A 19,966-nucleotide genomic window follows, 5' to 3' on the forward strand; every position below is an offset into this window, starting at 1 on the left:
TAATAGAAAGTTTCACAAAGCACACATGTTAGTAAAAAATTGTGGCTAAGACTGAATAAAATACAATAATTCTAATGTATAAAAACTTTTCAAAATGGAAGCAATCCAAGTTTTCTTTCAATGGGGATTTTAATTCTTCATTTATAGAACTGCTTTTGGTTGATTGTAATGAAATGATTATTTAAATGAATTCTTTTTAAAAAGTCTTTTTCTTGTTAGGAAAATAAGATTATTAAATATCTAGAAATGATAAATAAAATATCCTCCATGACTATATTAGTACCAATGAATATCATTATAGATGTTCCAATCTCTAGCACCTATTCAGTCAAACATTAGACACTATTCCAGATGTTATTATTGATGATAATTGTTGAACAAAGTAAAGAAAGTTTCTGCCCTCTTGGAATTTATACTTTAGAAACTAGAGAAATACGCAATAATATAATTAAGATATTTTTAAATACAATAAGCACTAAGCAGAATACAGCTTATATGTACATAAGTAACTAACATGCTTTAAATGTATCATAAAATCTAAAACAGTAAGTAAGAGAAGGTATGCTGAAGGAAATTATCAAAGCTTCAGGTACTATGTGGCACTTGTTTTGACATTTGCAGGTGGATAAAACTGGGAAAGTATGGTCAGGGATTGGTGGAAGTAGACAAAGTCATTCCAAGTGGAAGAAAGTAAAGGAAACAAACATCACAGAGACTGAGAAGTAGTTTAGCTTACCTGGACAAGTCACTAAAATGAGAACATTTTAGTTAAAATTTATGGTTGTCTTACTATGTTAGATATTACACTACGTCCTATATTCAGTGCTGTACTTCTTATACCCTCGTCGGGCAGGTAGCATTATTTCTGATGTGCCTTGAAATTAAGTAACATGCTTAAAATTATATAAGTCATAATTCTTAGAGCCTGAATTTAAATCCAGGTCATCTGTCAACAAATTCCCACAATCTTAAACATTGCAGTAAGTTCTCAGGTTTTGTTTTTGTAAAAAGTGAGTTTGTTCTGCTTTCATAATTGAAGTGTATTTTTACTGGGTATAGAAGTTTAAATTGGCAGTTATTTTCTTTCACTCCATTATGATGTTGGCTCATTGGGTTCTTGCTTCTGATACTGGGGAGTAAGTTGTGATCTTTGTGTCCCTTTGAAGATAATATGTCATTGTTCATTGGCTGCCTGTATGATTTACTCCTTGTCTTTCATTTTCAGAAGTTTTAATCTAGATAAAGTTTTATTTTTATGTATCCAGCATAGGTCTCAAGAACTTTCTAAATCTGTGGTCACTCTCTTTTTGCCATCTTTTGAAAATTCTCAGGCAACAATTTTTCAAATATTGTTCTTGCCCAATTTCTCTACCTTCACTTTTGATACTCCAATTAAACAAATAATGGCTATTTTCATTAGTTCCCATATTTCGTTTTCTTTTATGATTGTTATATCCTTTATATAAATATTTCAATCTGTGTATCTTTTACTAGCAAGTTTATTAATTCTGTCTAATATGTCTATTATTAAAATAATATATTAAGTCATTAAATTTCAGGTTATAATTTTCAAACTCAGAGTTTTTCTTTGTCTCTTTTATAGATTTCAGTTTTCTAGTGGAATTCCCTATTTGTCTTCTATATTTTTATATGTATTCATCATAAGTATTTTTAAATCTCTATCCAATAATCACAGTATCTCAATAGTATATTTCTACTGTCAGTTTGTCTCTTGACATTTGGTAATCAGCATTTAAGAAACTTTTTTATTGAATGGCAGACATTTGTTTCAAACTTTGAAAAGCTCCATCTAATGTTAACGTCTTCCAAAGAGGATTTTTTATTTTTATTTTTCTGGCAGACAGAATAGGAATGCATGATCACATTTTAGGCAAGTATGGTTTTCATGCCGTTAAAGCTGTTTTTGTTTTTGTTTTTTTGCTGGTTTTTCTTCAAGATATGCCCCTCTGTTGTGTTCATTGAAAGCTAGAAGTGTTTAACAAGACTGTAAGATATTGCTGGCCCTAAACTCCAACTTTTATCTTCCTTGCACTACTAGACTGCTAATGCTTTACTTTTGTGTAATTTCATACTATAAATACAAGGTTGAAAGGGAACAAGAGCCTCTATAGAATAGGGCTGATCAAATTGTGGGCTCACTTCTCTGTTCTTCTCTTCACGGACCTAATCTCCTTGACCAAGCTGAATGCTAGTGTTTTCTTTTCATTCAAAGAAGCTGCTGCAAACTCCAGCTACTACTTTCTGCTTATCTAGATGCAACTACTTATCTGGAAGCAAATGGGCAAATGTCCTGGTTTGAAAAGCAGAGCCCTCTGTAGTCTTAACTTTGCTTGCTTCTTATCTCTTTAGCTTTAGAAGATCTAGTCAACTTCAGTTGTTCTTGTAACAATTCAACTATATATATATATATATATGTATATGTGTATATATTTTTTATTCAGTTTCTACATTTGTTTTTGATAAACTGATGTTTGGCAGGGTTTTTTAAAATCATTTTGTAGGTAGTTGTTGTTAATATAAGTACATTCCCATTTTGTTTTCATTTGCTAAAAGAAATTTTTAGAATGTGTATTGAATTTTATAAAATATTTTTCTGCTCTGAAATGATAAAACCATTTTTCTTTCTCTAAAAGATTTTCTTGTGTTGAGGCATATTTCCATTTCTGGCATATTTCCAGCTCAAACTATATAATGTATTTTAAATACATTACTGTTTTTGACTATCTAAATTTATGTTTTTTTGAAAAAAATGGACTTTTTGATCCTAAAAACATTGACTAAATTTCTATTTGTTGTTATATGCTTGCTAGAATTTGGTAGCTAGGTTTTGATAGTCTCAAAAAATAATTTGAGTAGTTTTTCCTGTTTTTCTATTCTCTTCACCTATGTGGCATAAGAGAATAAATAAATTCTTGGGAGTAATTTTGTTTGAGTCTATGTTAGCAAATCTGCCTCCTTTGGTATATTTTTAAATGTCTACTGATTTAGTATGATTTTCTATTTCATCTTGAATACATTTTCTTCATTTATATTTTCTTATATTAATCCACGTCATGTAAGTCTGTGTTCATAAATTACATATTGCTGGATTCTCTTGCTCTTCCTCCTTCTTTGTTTTTCCTAGTCTGGTTATCTCTTATTATATGGCATAAATGTTTATAAAAATAAGTAATGTATTGATCAATAGGTTTGAGCTAATCGTGGTACTTCTGTCAATTATTCTTTGACGTTGTTAGATCTAGACTGTTTTGCCTAGAGGTAATGGCTATTACTAATTAATGATAATTATTTGTCGCTAGGCTAAGAATATTATAGTTATTACTACCTTCAAGTCATAAGTATATTTATGAAGTATAAATTGTTAGTACTTTACATATGAAGGCACCTGAGGCTTAGAGAACTTGAGTAGGTTACTTGGAAAAATTAAGTAGATTAGTAGATATCAAAGGCAAAATTATAAGATGATCCTGGAGATTCCCATCTCCTGGTGTATATGCCCTGTAAAATCTCCCCTTGGGTGTGAGTGAAACCTGTAAATATGATACTTCTTCCATGATTATATTACATGTAGAAAGAGATTTTACAGTGTTATTAACACCCCCAATAAGTGACTTTTATTTAATCAAACATGTGGTTGTCCTACATGGGCTGCCCTAATTAGATGGGCCTTTAACAAAACAAGAGGTAACAGCAGAGATTCTCCTGTTGTCCTTAAAAAAACAAACTGGCATGCTGTGAGAGGAGGAGGCCATGTGTCAAGGACCTGCGAATACCTTCTAAACGCTGAGAGTAGTCTTTACCTGGTAGCTAGCAAGAAAATGAGACCTGAGTCCTAGAGGCAGAATGAAATGAATTCTGCTACAATCATTGAACTTGGAAGAGAACTCTATTTCCTAGGTGAGATCACATCCCAGTCAGTACCTTGATTTCAGCATGGTGAGACTGAAAGCAAAGGATTTAGGTGACTGACACTTGTACACTGACTTATTGAAACTGTGAGACAGTACATTTATGTTGTTTTAAGACACGAAATTTGTAGTAATTTTTTAGGCAGTAAGAGAAAACTAATATACTAGATGTCTAGAGATTTAATAAGCATCAGAGATAATGTTTAAAGAAAATCTAACTTGAAAATTCATGTTCACAATTATGCTATCCATCTTACTTTAGTACATCTGTTACTGATAAGAAAAATTTAAAATATCTGGCTGTTTATCTGAAAAAGTGAACTACTATATAGTTTATGCATTTACAACTATCAAACTTGACAGCTTTGTCTTTATTTTTTTCTCACTGGCTGCAGAGTTCAATATTGTAGACGTGTGTTTTTATCATCTTCTGTCTTTCCTGTCTCATGCATATTTTCAAACTACTGTTTTATCTAAGTTTAGTAGGAAGAGTAATGTCTACTTTGTAGTGAGAAGTTAAAAAATGGTAAGATTCTAATTTAATAAATAATGTAAACCTTTACTCCTTTTGGTAAATACATTTTAATAATACTTTCCTTTTCCATCAAAATTGGCTCAAAATATGCTTTTAAAAATAGTATTTTACTTTAATACTATTTAATACTAGTATTTAATATTATTTAATATTATTTAATATTTAATATTAATATTTAATAATTACTTAATGTTTAATATTAAAATATTAAATATTAATATTAATTATATTTCAGTTTTCTAGTGGAATATAATTTCTATTTTTATAATTAATATTAAAAATATTTAATAATTATTAATATTTGATATTTAATAATATTAAATAAAATATTTAATATTATTTAATACTATTCTGGCCACTGTATTGACCAGTGCAAATTTAAGTAACAGTTATTTTAAATTACTGGAATCAATTATTCAATGTTGAATGAGAAACTGCTTTGCAGCAAGAATGTCTAAATTCAGGAAAATGCTTTTGAATCAAGTAAGATACTGATGAATAAAAATTCTCAAACTCTGGGTTATTTTTAGTTGCTGTGCACTTTTGTTCTCTTCATCATTTACATTTTTAAATTTTAATTTTTTAAATTATATTTTCTTCATCCTTTTATGTTTTCTTTTTGTATATAGTTCATCATATCTGGAATTCACTGCTATAGTACCTGATACTTTAATGATAATGATACCCTGAAACTGATAATTTTCTACTAATTATCAAGTTATTGAAAATACCAATAGTTATTAGCGTTTAAGAAATATATGAATTTAATAGGAAAAATTTGACTGACTTTTTGACTCACTAAATTTGTTTCAAAATATTATTGAGGCATCAAAATAAAAATCAGCAGTGTGCTTATGCGTTTGTCTTTACATAAATAATTTATACCCCATAATATGAGAAATTTCAGAACATAACGAACGGGCATATCCCGAAGATTTTATGCATATGCCATTTATGCTACTGAGTGGGATGATTTTCTCCCATTCACCACAGCTGATGTTGTCTTGCCTATTGTGGAATTGCTTTCATTTTAAATAGCACATTCATAAAACAAAATATAATCATTATATTCAATTTTTATGTAAGTCCTCTTTTAATGTTTACAAAAAAGAAAAAAAAGAAAAAATAAGCCAAACGCAACCAATGAAAACTGTAAATGTTACCACACTCATGGAGGAAGTTAACAATGTAGGGAGCATGGTATGTGAAAAAAAAATCTGCTAAAATCCAGCAAAACTGGAGTACCCTTAAAGATTATTCTGAGTGGAGACTAGTATATGTGTCAGGAATAAAGCACAATGTTGAAAAGGTGGCTCTCATTCTTGTGCTTTTAAGCTAGTTATTAATACCTAGCATGGAAAACCAATTGGCCCTGTTCAACCAAAGCACAGTACTGAGTAGAACTTCTTACACATTTAAACTGTTGTAACCTAAATGCACATACATGGAGCATGAATTTATTTTTCTTCTGGTTATCATGTTTCATTGTTATGTTTGTAAAAAAAATTTGCTGTCCAAATGTACCAAAGTGATGAAAGATCATTTTGAATTTTGTTTTGGCTACTAACTTCAACCTTTAAATTATTGGTCATATCATGTTTGTTCTTTTCTGTTTATTTAATCAACATTAATTAAACATAGGGTGCTAGATCTGTACAGGATGTTGAGATGTATTAAACTAAGATGCGTTCTGTAATCTCAGGGCTCCTACTCATCACATTGTGCTTATAAGTATATAGACTTCTTAACTCTATCCACAAATGGAGAAACTGGGCTGGCATTATCTAACTCAACTCTCAACTCTGTTCAGTAGAAATTAAACGAGATCTCTGTTTGTGTTTTAACTTTTCTAGTAGCCACTACAAAAAGCTGTGGAAATAAATGAAATTAATTGAAATCGTACGTTTCATTTAACTCTTTATATCAAAATTATTTCCATGTCAACCAAAAGTAAATAATAAAAAATTTTAGTGAGATACTTGGCATTCCTTTTTTAATACTAACTTTTCAACATTCAGTATGTATTTTATATTTATAGCACATCTTAAATGGTACTAGCCATGTTTCAATGTTTTATAGCCACATGTGGCTACTGTATTGAAAAGTGCAGATTTAAATAACAGTTAACATTGATTTTACCATTTTTATAATGCTATATCTAGATTCTCTACAGACAAAAGCCCAAAATCTAATTTTGACAAGAGCTCTATTCTTCAAAAATATTTTTCATATAGAAAGTATTTTCACAGAGTAATTTAAAGTGTTTCTTTTGTTTGTTTGTTTGCCCAATACTAGGAAAGCAAAATTTTACCTCTAGCATTCTGAATTACATTGTCATAGGGCAACTCTCTGTTTCAGAAAAACACCATGAAAAGTTTTACGATTTTAATTAACCAAAAGTCTGTTAATTTATTTTAAATATTTATCTGTAACAATAAATCTGTCAAAAGTTTCCTTATTTATACTTGTATTTTTAACTTGTGAGCTAGTTGCTGAGTTGTTTAATTAGTTATTTAGTTATACTCCATCATCTACCATCATATGACTAACATGCTATTTTTCTTTTAAAACATTTAACAAAGATGATAGTTCTACATTGTGAGCATAATGCATAAATCTTTAATACCTTCTGTAGAATCTATTGGCTTACTACTAAACTTTATTTAATTAGATACTAAAGAATACTGTTCACACGGTTTTAAAAATGTGGTAAAAGTCATTTGGGGGGAGTATTGGCATTCTATAAAACTAAAAAAATTATAAATTGACAGAGATATCAAAATAGCCAGGAGTAATATCTGTATTATAGGCTTAATAGTAAGAAATAGCCTAAAAATATATAATTTCATATTCTCTTAGAGCTACCAGTGTGTGTGCCTATCTGATTGGGAAGGAAATTTTTGTGAACAAGAATCCAATGAGTGTAAAATGAATCCTTGCAAGAACAATTCCACCTGTACTGACCTTTACAAAAGCTATCGGTGAGTAACATATTTTTAGTTTTCTTCATGAAATTACTTGGAGTGCTCAGTGTCCTTGGGATACATCCAGACATTATTTTCACTTTAGATACATTTAATTAAAATAACCATCCAGCAATGAAGAGCCATTTACTGACAAGATGGTGTCACAATCATTTGAAATTTGAAAACACTGAAGGCCAGATGTCAACAAAGTATAAACAAATTTTAACTTGAAAAGGCAATGTTCCAATATGGTAATGATACAAATGCATTTACTTCTTCAAAACATGTTTTTGCCATCTTAACATTGTTTTGGACCTTTCCATGCAGTATGAGAACTACCACACTATGACAAGAAAGGAGTGAGTCCACTAAATTAAAACTTCCAATTTTTTACTTAGAGATTATTTTGAGTTTGGATAATTTAATAAAATTTTTGATATATTTTATAATATAAATTATCCACATATTCCATAATTCAATTGTATTAATTAGTTATTAGATGAGAATTCTGAAGAAACTCCAAATAGAAATTCTGAGTAGGTGTTTATGTATTATGCCCACCTTTTAATGGAGTTGTTTTTTGCTTGTTGAATAAGTTCCTTATAGATTCAGCGTATCACACCTTTATTGGATGCATAAATCGTGACTATTTTTCCCATTCTTTTTTTTTTTTTTTTTTAATAGAGAAACAACAGTGGGCCCAGGGGACCGGCACTCAGCATACCAAGGACCTGCACCGGCCTCTGAGTTCCCTCAGTTTTTATTGATTATTATCTTCATTATTTCAGCAAAAAGGAATGTAGTAGGAGGGCAGGGTGATAATAAGGAGAAGGTCAGCAACAAATATGTGAGCAATAGAATCTATGTCATAATTAAGTTCAAGGGAAGGTACTATGACTGGACATGCACGTAAGCCAGATTTATGTTTCTCTCCACCCAAACATGTCAGTGGAGTAAAGAATAACAAGGCAGCATTGCTGCAAACATGTCTTGCCTCCCACCATAGGGCGGTTTTTCTCTGATCTCAGCATTGAACAAATGTACAATCGGGTTTTATACCGAGACATTCAGTTCCCAGGGACAGGCAGGAGACAGTGGCCTTCCTCTATCTCAGCTGCAAGATGCTTTCCTCTTTTACTAATCCTCCTCAGCACAGACCCTTTACGGGTGTTGGGCTGGGGGACGGTCAGGTCTTTCTCATCCCAGGAGGCCATATTTCAGACTATCATATGGGGAGAAACCTTGGACAATACCCCGCTTTCAAGGGCAGAGGTCCCTACGGCTTTCCGCAGTGCATTGTGCCCCTGGTTTCAGACTATATTTCAGACTATCACATGGGGAGAATACTCCGCTTTATTTTTCCCATTCTGTCAGTTGTCTGTTTACTCTGTTGATAGTTTCCTTTGCTATGCAGAAGCTCCTTAGCTTAATCTTACTTGTCAATTTTTGGTTTTGTTGCAGTTGCTTTTGTGGACTCACTCATAAATTATTTATCAAGGCTGATGTCCAGAATGGTGTTTTCTAGGTTTTCTTCTAGGATTCTTATAGTCAGAGGTCTTATATTTATATATTTAGTCCATCCTGGGTTACTTTTTTGTGTATAGTAAAAGGTAAGGGTCCAGTTTCAGTCCTCTGCATATGGACAGCCAATTTTCCCAGCACCATTTATTGAATAGGGGGTCCTTCCCTCATTGCTAATTTTTGTTGATTTATCAAATATTAGACGGCTGTCAGTATGTTGCTTTATTTCTGGTTTTGCTATTCTGTTCCACTGATCTATGTGTCTGTTATTGTTGTTGTTTTACCAGTGCAATGCTGCCATGCTGTTTTTGGTTACTGTAGACTTATGTATAGTTTGAAGTCAGGTAAAATGATGCCTCCATCTTTTTTTATTTCCTCTCTAAGATTGCTTTAGTTATTCAACTTCTTTTTTCATTCTACATACATTTTAGTATAGTTTTTCTCTAATTCTGTGAAAAATGACATTCGTAGGTTGATAGGTTGAATCTGTGCATGCTTTGGGCATTATGGCCATTTTAATGATATGGATTCTTCCAAGCCATGAACACGGGGTATTTTTTCATTTGTTTGTGTCATTACTGATTACTTTTAGCAGCGTTTTGTAGTTCTCCTTGTACAGATCTTTCACATCCTTGATTAGATATATTCCTTGCTTTTTTGTTTGTTTGTTTGTTTTTTGTTTTTGGTGTGTGTGCTATTGTAAATGGGATTGCATATTGTAAATGGATTCTTGATTTGGCTCTCAGCTTGAATGTTATTGGTGCATAGAAATGTTACTGATTTGTATACATCGATTTTGTGTCCTGAAACTTTACCAAATTTTTTATAAGTTCCAGGAGCCTTTTGGTGGAGTCTTCAGCATCTTCTAGGTGTAGAATCATATCATCAGTAAGGAGAGATAGTTTGACTTATTTTGTTACTTTTTGGATACCTTTTATTTATTTCTCTTGCCTGATAGCTCTGGCTTGGACTTCCGGTACTGTGTTGAATAGAAGTTGTGAGGCTGGGCTTGTTCCAGTCCTCCCGGGGAATGCTTGTAGACTTTGCCCATTTAGTATGATGTTGGCTGTGGGTTTACCATAGATGGCTCTTATTATTTTGAGATATGTTTCTTAGATACCTAATCTATTTAGGATTTTTAACATGATGTTGAATATCATAGCAGAATTTTCCACTTCTATTGGGATCATCATGTGTTTTTTGTTTTTAATTCTGTTTATGCAGTGAATCACATTTATTGATTTGTGTATGGTGAAACAGTTTCATCCCAGGAATGAAGCTTAGTTGGAGAATTAACTTTTTGATGTGCTGCCATATTTGGCTTCCTAGTATTTTGTTGAGAGTCATAAGGTGTATTGGCCTGTAGTTTTCTTTTTGTGTTGTATCTTTTCCAGGTTTTGGTATCTCGATAATACTGGTTCATAGAGTGAGTTAGGGAGGAGTTCCTTCGACTTCATTTTTTTTTTTTTTGGAAGAGTTACAGTAGAATGGGTACCAGCTTTTCTTTTTACATCTAGTAAAATTTGGCGTGAATCCATCTGGTCTGGGGCTTTATTTTGTTGGCAGGTCGTTTTTTTTAAATTACTGATTCAATTTCAAAACTTGGTGTTTTCAGGATTTGAATTTTTTTCTCATTCAATCTTGAGAGGTTGTGTGTTACCAGGTATTTACCCATTTCCTTTAGATTTTCTAGTTTATGTGTATGGAGGTGTTCATAAGGGTCTCTCAGAATCATTCTACTTCTGTGAGATCAGTTGTAATGTCACCTTTGTCATCTCTGACTGTACTTATTTGGATCTTCTGTGGTTTTTTCTTTGTTAATGTAGACAGTGGTTTATCAATCTTGTTTATGCTTTCAAAAAACCAACTTCTGTTTAAGTTGATTATTTCCCTGGATTTTGGGGTCTTAATTTTGTTCAGTTCTGCTCTGATTTTAGTTCTTTTCTTTTGCTAGGTTTGGAATTAGTTTGCTCTTGTTTCTGGTTTTCCAAGTATGATATTAGATCATTAGTTTGATATCTTTCTGACATTTTGAGATATGCATTTAACAAGTGCCCCATAAACATATGAAAAAAATGCTCAACATCATTAATCAGAGAAATCCAAATTAAAACCACAATGAGACAATATCTCACACACATCAGCATTGTTATTATTAAAAAGTTAAAAAACCAACAGATGCTGATGAGGCATTGGAGAAAAGAGAACGTTTAAACACTGTTGTTGGGATATAAATTAATTCAGCTACTGTGGAGAGCAGTTTGGAGATTTCTCAAAAACTTAACATAGAACTACCATTTCACCCACCAATCCCATTACTGGGAATATATCCAAAAGTAAATAAATCATTCTACCAAAAAGATACATGCACTCATGTAGTCATCTCAGTGCTACTCACCATAGCAAAGACATAGAACTAACCTAGGTTCCCATCAACATGGGATTGCATAAAGAAAATGTGGTTCATATACACCATGGACTACTATGCAGCCACGAAGAAGAACAAAGTCATGTTCTTTGCAGCAACATGGATGTAGCTTGAGGCCATTATTCTAGGTGAATTAATACAGAAACATAAAACCAAATATCATATGTTCTCACTTATAAGTGGAAGCTAAACACTGGGTACTCGTGGACATAAAGATGGCAGTAATAAACACTGGGGAATTCTAGAGTGGGAAGGGAAGGAGGTAAGTATGGGTTGAAAAACTGACTGTTGGATACTATGCTCACTACCTGGGTGATGGGATCATTTGTACCCCAAACTCCAGCATCATGCAATATATCCATGTAACAGTTGCACATGTACTCCCTAAATCTAAAATGATGCATACACATGAAAAAGAAATTCTTAGTAGCTATTGCTATTATTCCAAAAGCTTAATAACCATGTATATATTTGTAAATTTTTTTTTTAAGGCAGACTCTCACTCTGTTTCCCAGGCTGGAGTGCAGTGGCATGATCTTGGCTCACTGAAACCTCCACCTCCTGGGTTCAAGTAATTCTCCTGCCTCAGCCTCCGAGTAGCTAGGATTACAGGTGCCTGACATCATGCCTGGATAATTTTTGTATTTGTAGTAGAGATGGAGTTTCATGAGTTTCACCATGTTAGCCAGGCTGGTCTCGAACTCCTGATCTCAAGTGACCTGCCCGCCTCGGCCTCCCAAAGTGCTCAGATTATAGGCATGAGCCACCATGCCCTGCCCTTGGTAAATAATTTTTAATCCTAGATTTGTTTGGTATACATTGCATCTCTTATGTAGATGCATAATCAAGTATATCATAACTAAATCCTTTTCTTGTTCAGAAGCAGATGAATTGCATACAAACACACTCAGATGATTATTTTACAAAGGAAAATGTTAAAATTATTTCAGAATGTCCTCCAAAATAAATCATACATTCTCTTTTGCCTTGTGATTAAGGTTGAGAATTCTGGATTATCTCATGCCTGTAAAACTTTTCACAAATGTTTCTAATTTTTTGGTGATTAAAGTGGGTTATAAGGTGCAGACTGTTCAACAGTAGGCAGTTTGCTTTATTAAATTGAATTCCACAATAGCTGGCAATAATGGCATAGATACTATGTGACAAAAAAAGATAAATAAATAATTTTGGTAATATAGGAAAACTCACAATGCCAATAGTTAGGATTAGTTAAAGATATATAAAAATAAAAAGACCCAGAGACATTTTTGTGACATTAGCAATTATTAAGTTGATGTATGAACACAAATTGATATTAATAACCTTTCCACCTGTATATTAGGAGAAATAATAAACTTTTGATGAACTAAAAACATAATATTCATTGTTATCTATGTTTTATTTTTCTTACATCAATTAATTATAACCTATAATATGTACTATAAATTTTCTAGTATTTCTTTCATTGAGACTCTGATATATCCTTTTTTTGGCGTTTAGCTCTTCCTATAATTTCTTAAGATAACTTGTATATGCATTTGTGTATGTGTGCGTTGATGCTGTTGGCAGTCACCAGACAAACACCACTGGGAACACACCTAGGGTTGCAAAAGTTGGGTTTATAACTCATTGCAACAAGGGAGAAAACACATCATGTAGATCCACAGGGATATCTAAATAAAAGGATGTTAGAAAGGACTTACCGACCTGAGCTTGCTACTTGTATTTTGGGGGATGGTTTCAAACAGTGCGTCTTTGCTCTGGATAAGTTGTCAAGAAGGGAGCAGAATTTTATTATTAGGTTTATGGTAAGTCTTACCTAGGAGGATGGAGGAAAAGACAAGAAAGAAGTGAAAACCAATGTTTTCAAAAGAGGTACCAATTACTTATATTAGCCATGACAGGGGATTGTTTTGTTAGTCTTTTGTTTGGGTGATGTTCCTGGTTTTGTCTCTATTTGATAAGATTATAAGTTAGTCTAGTTTTTGTGATCTCTTATTTGCATAGATTAGCCATGTCTGATACTGATGTTCTATGAAATTGTTGAAATGGTCATCAGAAGAACACTTACACCTAGCTCTAAACCTGCTTTATACTATATGGCTAGCTCCTGAATATCCTGGCTATCAGAAGCTACTTTGCTCCTTCCCAAAACAATGTCTTATACATATGAGTTAAATACACGTGTGTGTGTGTGTGTGTGTGTATGAAATACATCACTTATGTTTGTCCACCTATTGGTTCAAAATATTCTTATATATCCCAACAAAATGAGAGGACTCAAATATTAATTTATTGTCCAACATGGTATTAATTTTATTTAAATAAAAGTATCACATTTGATATAGAAGTCTTAAAAATTGAAAACAAAATAAACAGCATCTACAAGGCTTAATTCAAAATACTTTAATATTCATGATACATAATCAGTCTTTCTAGATAACCCTGACATGGCTTATTGTGAACTCCTAGTGATTTAAATGTATAAATGTTTCAGGAGATTTTGTTACCTAAATTAAGACAAACTCTTAGTCATTTCATCATTCCTAAGATTTTTGATATATTATTTGCTTTATTTATTTTCATATTTCAGATATTTGTTGCATTTTATCTGGATATAAAATTTAAAGTTTAGCTGAATCAGATTTTCTGAATGTGCTTCTTCTTTGTGATTATAAAGATAATGTATTAATATGAACATTATATTCATATTGGCTTTTCTAGATTGTAAAGAGGAAAGAGCAGTCACTAAATATGCTATATTAATGAGATGAGCATAATGTATGTATTCCATATGTTGCATATAAATAGGATGACTTACAACTTAGGAATTTCCTTACCAATTATCTTTCTAAATAATAATTTTATTGAGACATAATTAACATACCATACAATTCACCTTTTTAGGTGTACAATTCAGTACAATAGTCCCCCTTTACTATTCCAAGGGAGATATGTTCCAAGACCCCCAGTGGATGTCTGAAAATCAAAGATAGCACCGAACTCTATACAGGGTTACACATATCCCTTAACTTACAATAGGGTTATTTTTCTGATAAACCCATTGTATATTGACAAAAATTGTAAGTTGGAAATGTACTTGTAAGTATTTAATATACTTACTGAATATCATAGCTTATCCTAGCCTCCCTTAAACATGCTCAGAACCTACATTAACTTACCGGTGGAGAAAAACACAATTCCTATTTTATAATAAATTATTGAATATCTCATGTAATTTATTGAATACTCCACTGAAAGCAAAAAAACATAATTGTTGTAAGCGTACTTGAAGTGTAGTTTCTACTTAATGTAAATTGCTTTTATCCCATTGTAAAGACAAGACATCACGTCAAACCAGTTGGGGACCATCTATATATAAATTATGTATTTTTCTATATATAACTATGGTGAAGTTTAAATATAAGTTAGGCACATTAAGAGATTAACAACAATAACTACTAATTAAATAGAAAAATCATAACATACTGTAATAAAAGTGTGTCAATGTGGTCTCTCTCTCTCTCTCAAAATATCTTATTATACTATATTCATCTATTTTTAGAGCATGGTTGACTGCTGGTAACTGAAACCAGAAAGCAAAACCATGGAAAAGGAGAGAACTACTATAGATTTAGTAGCTTAGTAGAGAAGTACAACGATCACCACTATCTAATGTTAGAATACTTGTATTATTCCAAAGGAACTCATACCATTACCATAGCCTCTCCCCATTTCCTTCTTCCCCCTTGAAATAAATAAAGTCCCCCTAATCGACTTTCTATCTCTAGGATTTGTCTGTTCTGGACATTTCATATAAATGGAATCATGCAATATATGTTTTTTGGTGACTGGTTTGTTTGACTTAGCATAATATTTTCAAGATTTATGTCATAGCAGGTATAAGGACTTTGTTTCTTTTTTATGGCCAGATAACATTACATCATAAAGTTACAGCAAATTTGTTTATTTTTCAGCTGATAAACATGTTGATTATTACAACTTTTTGACTACTATGAATAACACTGCTATAAACATGTGCAATACATGTCCAGACATATATTTTCAATTATTTTTCATATAAAACTAGAGTAGAATTGCTGGATCATAGAGTAACTCTGTGCTTAACTTTTAGAGGAACTTCCAAACTCTTTTCCAAAGTGAATGTATAATTTTTGCAGTACCACCAGCAGTGTATGAGAGTGTCAACTTCTCCACATCTTGCCAATATTTGTTGATGTTTGTCTTTTTAACCCTTCTAGTAGGTGTGAAGTTGTATTTCAATGCACATTTGATTTTCATCTCCCTAAGGACTAATAATACAGCTCATCTTAACATGCGCTTTCTGACCTCGTGTATCTCTTTTTGGGAGAATATCTCCTCATATCATTTGCTCATTTGGGAATGGAAGTTATGTACCTTTTATCTTAGTTGTAAGAAATTTTATATATTTTGGATACAAGCCAATTATCAAATATGATTTGCAGATATTTTCTTCCATTATGTGAGTTATCTTTTTCTTCATGGTGTCCTTTCAGGCACAAACAATTTTAATTTTGAGGACAACCAATTGACTCATTTTCTTTTGCCACTTTTGCTTTTCATATCATAGCTAAGAAATTGTTGTCTAACTGAAGATTACAATAATTTTATTTCTGTATTTTCTTCTATAAACTTTATATTTTTAGCTCTTATATTGAGATATAATCCATTTTGAGTTAGTTAATTTTTATGTGTGTGGTGTGAGGTAAAGGTCTAGCCTCATTCTTCTACACATGAATATCCAGTTGTCTCAGGATAATTTCTTAAAAATACTATTCTTTCCATATTAAATTATCTTGGTAACTTTAACATGAATTAGACAAACTTGTAAGGATTTCTAGACACTCTATTCTATTTATCTTTATTCTAATACCACACCCTCTTATTGTAGCTTTTAGTAAGTTTGAAGTCAGGAAATACGAATCCAACTTATTTTTTTGTTCCATCATTGTTTTGCTAAACTGGGATCCTTGTACTTCCATATGAATTTTAGTATCAGCTTGTTACTTTCTGAAGAAAATGGCAGCCATAACTTTAATAGAGATTTTATTGAATCTTCTTTAATTTCTTTCAATAATATTTTATTGTTTTCTATGTATACTTGTACTTCTTAGAATCTATTCTTAAGAATTTGAATCTTTTTATGTTATTAGAAATGGAATTGTCTTCATGCCATTTTCAGATTGTTCTTTGCTAGTGTATAGAGACAGCACTGATTTTTGTATATTGATGATGTATTTTTCAACATCAGTAAACTTATTTATTAGTTATAATTTTTGGTCGATTCCTTAGGATTTTTAATATCTGATAATGGAGACAATTTTGCTCCTACCTTTCCAATATTGATACGTTTTTTCTGTTTTATGGTTAATTATCCCAACAACTTCCAGTACAATGTTGAATTTAGAAATGACAGACTAAATATCCGTGTCTTGTTCCTGAGCTTAAAAGAAAATCAAGCAGTCTTTCACCATAAAGTATGATGTTAGCTGTAGATTTTTCATGGGACACTTTACCAGATTTTGGACATTCCCTCCTGTTTCTGGTTTGTTGAGTGTTTTTTTTGTTTTGTTTTTTATAAAATGTGTTGAATGTTTTCAAATGCTATCAATGAAGCTGTTTATATGTGTAATTTGTCTTATATTCTATTAATATTGTATATTGCATTTAGTGGTTTTCTATTTTAAAACCAACCTTGCAGAACTAATATATATCCCAATTGGTCATAATGTATATTTCTTTGTATATGTTGCTGAATTCCATTTGCTAGTATTTCATGAAGGAATTTGGGGTCTGTATTCCTAAGGCATATTGATCTGTATTTTTCTTTTTTTGTCATATCTTTGACTGGATTTAGACTGGGTAATATTAGCCACATAGAACATGTTAAGAATTTTCCCCTTCTCTTTTGGAACAGTTGCAGAAGGATTGGTGTTCATTATTCTGTAAACGTTTGGTAAAGTCACTGGTAAAGCAATCTACTCATGTACTTATTTTGTGGAACACATTTTTATTACTAAATCTCTTTGCTTATTGTAAGTTTATTGATATGCTATACTTTTTTTGGGTTACTTTCAGTGGTTTTACCTTTCTGTAAAGTTATCTAATTCATTTAGCCTTTATAATTTGTTAGCATGTAATTGTTTAGTATTCTCTTTGAATCCTTTTTTGTTTTTGGAAGAGTGTAGTATTTTCTTCTCTTTCATTTCTGATTCTTGTATTCTGGGTCTTCTCTGTTTTTTCTTGATCATTCTAGTTAATGGTTTTTCAATTTTGGAAAGTACCAGTTTTAGATTTCATCGTCTTATTCTATTGCTTTTATATTCTCTGCTTTATTAATTTATGCTTTAATTTTCATTATGTTCTCCTTCCTTTTGCTATGAATTTAGTTTTCACTATTGAATACAAAGTATATCTATTACAAATAGCATATAGTTGAACAATTTTTTCATTAAGCACATTCTGCCATTATTTGTCTTTTGATTGGAATGTTTACTCAATTTGCATTTACTGTAATTACTGATAAGGTAGAGTTTACTTCTGCTATTATGCCATTTGTTTTCTATATGTCTTCTTCTCTTTTGCTCCTGCCTTCTTCCATTATTGCCTTACTTTGTGTTAAATAGATATTTTTTTCTGATATACCACTTTAACATCCTTGTTACATTTATTGTATTATTTAAAAAATTTTTAATGGTTGACCTATGGATTATAAGTAACCTCTTAAGATAAAGCAATTACATAGCATTAATAGCAACTTATTTTTAATAATGTGCAAAAATATTGTTCCACCATTGCTCCCCTTTTTTTACTCCCTTGTTGTATTATTGTGATACAAATTATATCTTATACATTATAAGCCCATCAACAAACTGTTATAATTATGGTTTTATGCTCCATCTTTTAAATCATATACAGAGAAAAGAGTTATGAACAAAACATATTTATACTGGTTTTAATATTTACTAATATAGTTACCATTACTGGATCTCATGATTTTTATGTGTGAATAATTAAGATTCTATAGTTTCTTTTCATTTTAACCTAAAGGACTATCATTACTATTCTTTATATGTTAGTCTGCTAGTTATGAAATCTTCCTGTTCTTGTTTATCTGAAAATGTCTTAATTTCTGCTTTAATTTAGAAGGTAGCATTGTAGGATATAGAATTCATGGTTGATAGTCTTTTTTTTTCTTTTAGCACTTCAAATATATCATTCTGCTGCTTTCTTATCTACATGGTGGCTTCTGATGGGAAGTCAATTGTTATTCTTATGTGGATCCTTGTATGTAATAAATCACTTTTTTTCTCGATGCTATCACTATTATCTCTTTGTGTTTTACAGTTTGACTATCAAGATTAACTTTCAATCTCTTTCAATTTATTCTACTTTGAGTTTGATGAGGTTCATGGATGTATAGATCAACATTTGTTCATAAAATTCAGAAAGTTTTGGCCATTAATTTTTCAAAGCATTTATCTATCCCTTTTCCTTTTGGAACTCATATGTGAGTAGATCTCTGAGGATCTACTCATTTATTTATTTTTTTTCTGATGATCCTCAGACACAATTATCTTAATAAACTTATCTTTATGTTCACTACTTCTTTCTTCTGCCAAATTAAATCTCTTGTTTTGCTCAATTAGTAATTATTTTATTTTTTCCAATAACTTTTTTTTTTTAAATATACTTTAAGTTCTGGGATACATGTACAGAATGTGCAGGTTTTTTACATAGGTCTACATGTGCCATACACACGCCATGGTGGTTTACTGCACCCATCAACCCATTATTTACATTAGGTATTTCTTCTAATGCTATGCCTCCACTATCCCCCTGACCCCCCAACAGGCCCTGGTGTGTGATGTTCCCCTCCCTGTGTGCTCATTGTTGAACTCCCACTTATGAGTGAGAACATGCAGTGTTTGGTTTTCTGTTCCTGTGTTGGTTTGCTGAGAATGATGGTTTCCATTTTCATCCATGTCTCTGCAAAGGACATAAACTCATCCTTTTTTATAGCTGCAGAGTATTTCATGCTGTATATGTGCCACATTTTCCTTATCCAATCTATCATTGGTGGGCATTTGGATTGGTTCCAAGTCTTTGCTTTGTGAACAGTGTTGCAATAAACATACGTGTGGATGTGTTTTTATAGTAGAATGATTTATAATCCTTCAGGTATATACCCAGTAATGGGATTGCTGGCTCAAATGGTATTTTTAGTTCTAGATCCTTGAGGAACTGCCACACTGTCTTCCACAGTGGTGCAACTAATTTACACTCCCACCAACAGTGTAAAAGCATTCCTGTTTCTCCACATCCTCTCCAGCATCTGTTGTTTACTGATTTTTAATGATTGCCATTCTAACTGGCGTGAAATGGTATCTCATTGTGGTTTTGATTTGCATTTCTCTAATGACCGGTGATGATAAGCTTTTTTTCGTATGTTTGTTGGCCACATAAATGTCTCCTTTTGAGAAGTATCTGTTCCTATCCTTTGCGCACTTTTTGATGACGTTGTCTGTTTTTCTCTTTTACATTT

At 31.8% G+C, this 19,966-nt stretch overlaps 1 protein-coding gene across 1 annotated transcript in view; it reads left to right on the forward strand.

Moving 5' to 3' along the window:
* LOC129144370 (protein eyes shut homolog) overlaps positions 1-19,966 on the forward strand; it is a 494,497-nt gene that overhangs the window by 344,487 nt on the left and 130,044 nt on the right. Inside the window, exon 6 of the mRNA XM_063813140.1 lies at positions 7,324-7,445. Coding sequence (XP_063669210.1) covers positions 7,324-7,445 — 122 coding nt within the window. The remainder of the gene's footprint in view (positions 1-7,323; positions 7,446-19,966) is intronic.

Source organism: Pan troglodytes, chromosome 5, assembly GCF_028858775.2.
Source record: "Pan troglodytes isolate AG18354 chromosome 5, NHGRI_mPanTro3-v2.0_pri, whole genome shotgun sequence".
NCBI classification, from domain to species: domain Eukaryota; kingdom Metazoa; phylum Chordata; class Mammalia; order Primates; family Hominidae; genus Pan; species Pan troglodytes.